The sequence below is a fragment of the Etheostoma spectabile genome, chromosome 6, assembly GCF_008692095.1.
Source record: "Etheostoma spectabile isolate EspeVRDwgs_2016 chromosome 6, UIUC_Espe_1.0, whole genome shotgun sequence".
Taxonomy (NCBI): Eukaryota; Metazoa; Chordata; class Actinopteri; order Perciformes; family Percidae; genus Etheostoma; species Etheostoma spectabile.
Window position 1 is genome coordinate 14,698,650 of NC_045738.1, and position 7,610 is coordinate 14,706,259.

At 37.7% G+C, this 7,610-nt stretch overlaps 1 protein-coding gene across 1 annotated transcript in view; it reads right to left on the reverse strand.

The window, feature by feature from the left end:
* Window positions 1-2,577: 2,577 nt before the first annotated feature.
* ifnlr1 (interferon lambda receptor 1) overlaps window positions 2,578-7,610 on the reverse strand; it is an 8,281-nt gene continuing 3,248 nt past the window's right edge. Inside the window, exons 3-7 of the mRNA XM_032517445.1 lie at window positions 7,149-7,321; window positions 6,871-7,055; window positions 6,515-6,656; window positions 5,487-5,617; window positions 2,578-5,066 (exon numbers count right to left, since the gene is read on the reverse strand). Coding sequence (XP_032373336.1) covers window positions 4,083-5,066; window positions 5,487-5,617; window positions 6,515-6,656; window positions 6,871-7,055; window positions 7,149-7,321 — 1,615 coding nt within the window. The 3' untranslated portion in view covers window positions 2,578-4,082. The remainder of the gene's footprint in view (window positions 5,067-5,486; window positions 5,618-6,514; window positions 6,657-6,870; window positions 7,056-7,148; window positions 7,322-7,610) is intronic.

Sequence of the window (7,610 nt, forward strand, 5' to 3'; positions counted from 1 at the left end):
TTCTCTGGGCGGGCAAAGCAGAGAAAAGGGAGGTAACCTTGGTCCTTATGACCTCAAAAGGTGTAGAGATGTTCCGATATTGATACCAGTATTGGTATCGTCTCTGATACTGCCTAAAACGCTGGCATCAGAAAGTACTGGATTTTATGCACCAATCCGATACCACATAACAAAGCCCTAAACAAAATCTACGTTAAAATGCTTTATTTATGTTCTTTTTCTGTTATAACGGATTGTTAAACTGGATAATAAAAGTTTGTTTGTGTTTGTTCATGTTTCCCAACGAGTTTAATCTGAGCCAGGCTGACAACAAAGACAGAAATCATATCACATCCATACAGGGATAGTAGTATACAGTTGTTAAAACATTATAAAATAAATGACACACTGGTATCGGATCAGTACTCGGTATCGGTCGATACACAAGTTTAGGTATCAGAACTGGTATTGGGAAGCAAAAAATGGGATTGGACCATCTCTATTAAGGGGCAAGATTCCCAATCGGCCCATCAGAGCTTTCATTTTCTCAAAGGCAGAGCAGGATTTACACCCATCGCCATTTCTAGCCACTGGGGGACCAAAGGCAGGCTGGGGCAACTCATATTAATGTTAAAATAAAAAAAATTAAAAAGTGAAATTTCCATGCCATGGGACCTTTTTTTTAATACAAAAATATTAATCTCTGAATCAAGTTATCCTAAAGTTCCTGTCCTTTCCTCAAAGGTGCCCTGCCACACAAAACCACTTTTACTTCTATTTTGAAATATGTTAGTGTTTTGTGTTTATGTTGTGAATGTGAAAATGAACTGCTAACTTCTCTGTCAGCTCTAGCCACTGAAATGAAATAAGCAGAGAAATCAGGCCAATTACAAAAGCTGGTCAGTCTGGCGTCAGGTTGCCTGAGCTCATTACTATTCATGAGCTCGCCCAGGTGCGCTGGGTAAATAATACTTATAGCCAGGCTCTCATTGGTTAGCTGTTAGCCAATCAGAGCCAAGCAGCTTACCTTGTTGAATATTAATGAGAACTGGCTCAAATCAAGCTGATTTGTCAATCAATCTTCCTGCAGGCTTTCTATACCATGCTAGAATAGCTTGAAACAAGGTAACTAAGGTCTTTTTTTTCAACAAAAAATGTTACAGAGACCACCTTCAGACATTACCACAAAATAATGAAATATGTCTGGCAGGGCACCTTTTAAGACGCTCCTTCCAAGTCTTTAAATATTGGGTATCTGCCAAAACCGAGTCAGATCCTCAGGATTGTCTTGAGACAGAGCAGGTCTACTCCACATGTTTTGGTCATGTTCTAGGTTGAGAGATTTCTGTATTTAAGGTGAAGCCTTTGATTTAGATTTACAACCTAGCTTTACATTGGCTATGTTTTGGGTACAAGGGGGTGATTTTTGTAATGCCTAATAGTAAGTAAAGTGTTGTTCTTTTTGCAACCTTAATAGCACGGTGGAGAATACTTATGGAATGGTGGTTTTATTATTATTTTTTTTCCCTTTTTTTTTTTTTCTTTATCTAGCCTCCTTTTCTCGGATTCTCTTCTCTTCAAGGGTTTTTTTGTGGGTGGGATCGGGTTAATAGAAAGATGTCTTGTTATAATTTACATTGTAATGATGCACTGTATAATCTATCTTAAACAATAAAAATACTTGTAAAAAAAGATTGTTTTGGGACACCTCCAGAAAACAACAAATATAATTGTTGGACCTCTTTTTAAAGGTAACAAGTAATGCTAAATATTTAGCGTCTACTGTAATAGTGACTCATTTCTTAGACCCTTTAAATGAGACACCTGTGGGTGTGTATATAGGTCAGGCTTTTACTGTAAAACAATCCATTAGGGTATCTGTTAGCAGTTACATAACCAAGCACACAATAGGTTTTAAATCAGAGATCATCCCAAGGCTCATATTATCCCTAGGAAAACGTCCAATGCATGGAGATAGATGCACTGTTCCTCTCCTCTGTGTTGGACAGTTAAACGGGAAAATCACTTCCTCTTCTTGCTGCGAAAAAGGACAATCAAAATGTCAACCTGTGGGTAAATCCCCTTCCAGTTCACAAAAGCTGTGCTGTATTTTTGAGATAATTTCAAACTAGATTTTAAATGGTATAAACTTTCTTTGAAATTCTGCAAAAATAATCTTGATTGATAATGAACATTGCTTGGCAACAAGCCAGCTGTTGAGTTGGACTTTGGATCCTTTGCACAATCCCTTCCACCTCACCTCCTTATTGTCTAAGACTATGTTTACACGTGGGCAACTATTTTCACAAACGGACATTTCAACCTTACTGGTTTCAAAAATAACAGTGTGCACAGCTGTCAGTTTTCAGAAAGGTGTTTGTTTACATGTACCCGTGTACATATGCTGGTATGCAACAGATCTTTGCCTTTTTAAATACAGCACCATTTTTATATTTAATAAGCAACAGAAGTTTATTCTGGGATGTGTTACTCACCTGGTGACTAAGGAACTGAAGTTAATAATATAACTCAAACTTTTCAACATACATTTAAACATACTAAATTTACAATCTGTAAATACAGAATGAAACGAAGGTGTAACTTTATACACTGTTTAATCATTTATTTGCCTTCCATCGGCACACTTTTGTCCACAATACACATGTACAACACACTCTGTATTGTACATCTACAATGTGTCAATATGTGACTCCCGTCACACTGTTTCCATACACCTGACGTCATTATTTTGCAACTGTGTATAAAAGATTGTGCTCAGGCTATCACAAACCTCGCTGTTATCAGTATGGTTTAGGTTGCACCATGACCCCACCTTCACTATATACCTTTACACACTGTATTTTCTTTCCCTGAAGAAAAGCAAACAATGAGAATATCAAAATGAGTTAATGAACTGTGTGAGTCAGAAATATATACGTTTCTTTTTATGTACTGATAATTCTGAAATATGTTGGTGAGTGTAAAAATAGGTATATATGCATTGCTAGTATACATTCAGCAATTTCAATCCCATTTCAAACAGCTTAAAGGGTGACAGTAGGTGTCAGACTTCATTGAATGCTTTGTTCAGCCACAAAGCAATCGGTTTTGTTTTCATATCTAATCTTTGAGGCTGACTGTCCACATTGTAATTTTAAAATGACCAGACTGGGTTTGTGTATTTTAAAAGGGTGTAATAAGTCGCTATAGTGATGGCACACAAATGTCCAGGCCTACTGTGTGATTGCAGTTCTTCTGAAAAAGAAAATGCTTATAAACGGATTTGAGTGGTCAGACTGAGTCGGACTGTAAAAAGTAATCAAAATAAAAAAATATATTTAATGCATTTCATACCACTTACAACATGACAGGTGTGATTGTTTTCTCATGATGCAAACCAAAAAGATTCTAGCTGTCTGAACTCAACTTTAGACTATCATAGCAATGTTTATGTTTAATATACTGAGATACACTGAAATATTAGGAATAAAGGACACTTTAAACTTTATATCGTAGTTAATACATTTCCATCTCTCATCTACACTAAAACGTGACAAGAGAAGTCCAGAGTAGATTACATCAGTTATGAAAGATGTAAACTTTAGGTTCAGCTTTCAACAATTTAACATCTTTTAAAATACATTTTCTGTTTTGTAAAAATGTGGTTAATTTTGTTGAAAGGAAAGTTTGACAATGTAAACAATGTATACAAAATTATTTCTTATTTAAACTCACAAGTTAGGACTATCCATACTTATTTTTATTTTTTTTACATTTCACAATTGCGGATTAATAAATAAAACCAGATTTGCAGCAAAGCATAATGTATCACATATTTGATATACAATTTATTTAAAGTTCCAGATGTTAAATACGACTCGTTAGAGGAAAACGTTGGACTATGTTGAAGGAGAGTTTAAACATGTGTCTGTGCATCATCAGACACACAGCAGACAGCAAACCCATTCAGTTCTGTATTGGCACTAAAGCATCTGTCAGTGCTCCCATCAACTTCCTCCTCTCTTTTGTTAAAAGAGGGTACTGCAATGAAACTTCTTTAACATTATTTGATAATCCAAATGTGAAAAAGCAAGTCTTAGACATTATAGAGAGGAGAATTGTTCTTGAATTTGTACCATCCAACCTTGAAGAATTTGCTCTCCTCCTCTGTCTTCATCTTCCTCACCTACCTCCTCCTTTCTGGGACCCGTACAGGTCCACGGATAGTTTGTCTTTCTGTATTCGCAACGGTCTTGGGACACAGGCATCCAGTTTTCTTTGTAACCTGATTTAAATATGGCATTATCAGGTGGTGTGTTCTGACATTCCTGGTGGAAATAAGGCGCAACTGGTTGAGTTTGGAAAAAATGGTTGTTGCTGTAGGGTTGGGTTGGTGAGTACACAGCGCTATCATCACACCCTGAGTCTGACCACTCTGAGCTGTCGCAGCTCTGCAAGGATGCCAACAATGGCCCGTCCTTTTTAGAATCTATGAGGTCAGATAAAAGGGGTTTTCTCTCTGGATTAAGGAGTGATACTGTGTCATCTGTGCTGCTCTGTAACTGTAAAGGGTGTAAAGGCAACACAAGTTGGCCATTGGTATCCCGCACTGTTTGCAACAGCAGTGGTCGGGTTGGATTGTTCTCATAAGGTTCCAGATCAGGTAACGGTTGTACTCCATTTGAGGTCAGGTTTGGACTCGCTCCACCTTTATCACAGCTTTCTCCACTACAAGACAATGGGAGGTTACTGGTTTCTCTGTTGCCATTGGTTGCCTGCTGAAAGTCTTCATTCTGTTCAGCAGGGACATGGACAGCCACAACACTGTAGATTTCTGAGGACTGGGCGCTCGTGTCTTCTGGATTTGCGGTCCCACTGTGTGCACTTGTGTCCACAGAGGAGCCAGTGCTGCATAGCAAGTGAATGTCCTGGGGTGAATAACCTCCAGACCCAATTGAAGGCATATTTGGCTTTACTCGAATTGTAGTGTAAACTGTTTTGTCATGTGGAACACAGACCTCCGGTTTGGAAATGATGAGATTCCCTTCTATGGACTGCAGTACTTTTGGCTGGGTGCTGGATGTTATCTGTTTTGAAGATAAGAAAGACAGACCCGTCAAAATCAAATAAGTGCTTGATTTTTGTAGATCAATAAACATCTATCAATGAGATTAGAATGTACATACAGAATATTAAAATGTAGGAACTATACCATGTGATCAAACTTTAAAATGTGTTTATGTTTAAATAAACTTCAAATATGTTTGCTTTTTCTAAGATGTATTAAAATAAAAAAAATGTGCCTTTGTCACCATACAAAACTATGACCACACTACATTTGTCTTGTCATCATTAAATCCCCATCAGTCATTATTTAATTGGATTTAGGTTCCTGTTTCACATAAGCACATTCAGCATGCACGTAATGTGCCAGAGGGCTTGATTTTCCAGTAAGGTAACATTTTTTGTCGACACACCAAAGGACACTGCAGAAACAATTGTCTTACCAATAGCTGTGGCATACTCTTTTCCATTCCACCCTTTACATAGTTGCACATACACACAACTGCCATTATGATTATGGCCGTCAGAATGGCAGCACTTGCGAGAACCCATGGCAAAAGCATCAGAGGATCGTCTGAGGGAAAAGAGACTTGGTGTCATAATCAGTCTGGAAAAAACACAACAGATCTGTTAAATCAGATACCCTCGAGCTCTTTAAAACGGCGAGTTATTAAAAAGACCCATTGTGACACACAAGCTTAGGCATGTTTTTAGGGAGTAGCACTGTAGCACAACTGTGTGACGTAGGTTTGTTGATATACCAGTATATATAAGTACTTCTCAGAAGAACGTTTGTTAACAGGGACTTATTTCAACAGATATTTACACAACAACCTATAGAAAAGGATTTCCCCCCCCCCCATCAGGAATAGTAATGAGTTATAAAAATATAGTGTTGTGTGTGTGTGGTTGCTGTGCTGTGAGAGAATAAACAAAAAGGCAAGCTAAGGTGAGAAGAATGACACCTTTTCAAATCTAATCTCCTGTCTCATCATAAAGACAACAGAGAAGTTGTTGTCCTCAAATGAAGTTTTTTTTCATATATAAGTGGTGAATCTGCTTCCTTCAGTCAAGTCTTTAGAAATGTAAATACAGTAATACAGTAGTAACTTTATCCATTAAAAATTGGCAAGTGATTTAGTTTATACATACACTGTGTGTGTGTGTGTGTGTGTGTGTGTGTGTGTGTGTGTGTGTGTGTGTTGTGTGTGTGTGTGTGTGTGTGTTGTGGGTGTGTTGTGTGGTGTGTGTGTGTGTATGTGTGTGTATAGACAGATCGATAGAGTTAAAAACCCTATTTGAAACCCCAAAAATCTATTAACAAAAAATCATCCACACCTGAAATTTGTATTTTACAGCTTTTGTTGTTCCATTATGGAGTTATTATCAATATTAATGTGTTTATCAGTAGATTTTGGACTTTCACTAAGTGTGTGAGAGGAGAAGAAATTTTGTTTTGCATTATTCTCACGTGGCAGTGTGACGCAGAAGGAGGCATTCTCACTGCTGGGGCGACCCCATTCAGACGTTGGCTGGTAGACCACATATCCGCAGTACTTTGTTTGGTTGTTCTTCAAGTTGATGATGAACTGGCCAGTTGTGGTTTTATTAACCTGGAGACACAGAGGGTGATATGGATGATAACTTACTGGAACTGATTTGGTCTATATGTTTTAAAAATCATTAATTGGTATGTTTTTCAACCACATTTTATTGATGAAACCTGTTCTTACTGCTATGCAAACACTTATCATTTTTATCCAATGGCTTGTATAATTATATGACTGAATATTTGTACCCATATATAGTGTTTCAATGGAGACTCACCTGTGCAGCCCACTTTGGATAGGTGATATGTAAGGTATAAACAATTACAGTTTTGGAAGGCCCATTTTTGCTGCTGGATATGATATCTGCGACAGAGACTCCTTTTGGCCCCAAGGGCAGGGTGACATGAACATGCAGGGATGACACTGTTGTGTATGTAGACAAGATTGGTGGACCTAAAATAGCTATGAGGGCAAAAAACGATAATTGAATTAATGTTTATTAGAATACATCTGGAGGAAACAAAGAAATGCATGAATGAGCGTTGAGATTCTTACTTTCGGCTATAGGTTTAAACCTGTTGGTGCGGTAAAGTAAGCTGCCGTTAGAGTACACGTGAGCCCAGTAGTGAACGTCAGGAACTGATGGGGTTTCTGCAGTCAGGTTACAGGATAGAGAAGTAATGTTCTGGCACTCCTCTTTTATCTGTTTTACTTCCTCCTTAGCATCACTGTGAAAATGGCAGTACAATGTGATCAAATTGTGATACAGAAACTAACTAAACATGGCAGTGTATTGCTGCAGGTTCACTGGTCCTGTATGAAAACAAATTAACCATTTGATACAGTTGATTATTCACTAGTTTAAGAGACTCTTGTATGAAATTCTGGCACTGAGGCAATTCTGTACAGTACATGGCAACAGTGAAACAACCACACAGAAATCGTCCTGACCATGCTAAATCAGCCATTCATTTTAATTTTTTTATTTATCCTTTATTTAACCAGGTAATACCCATT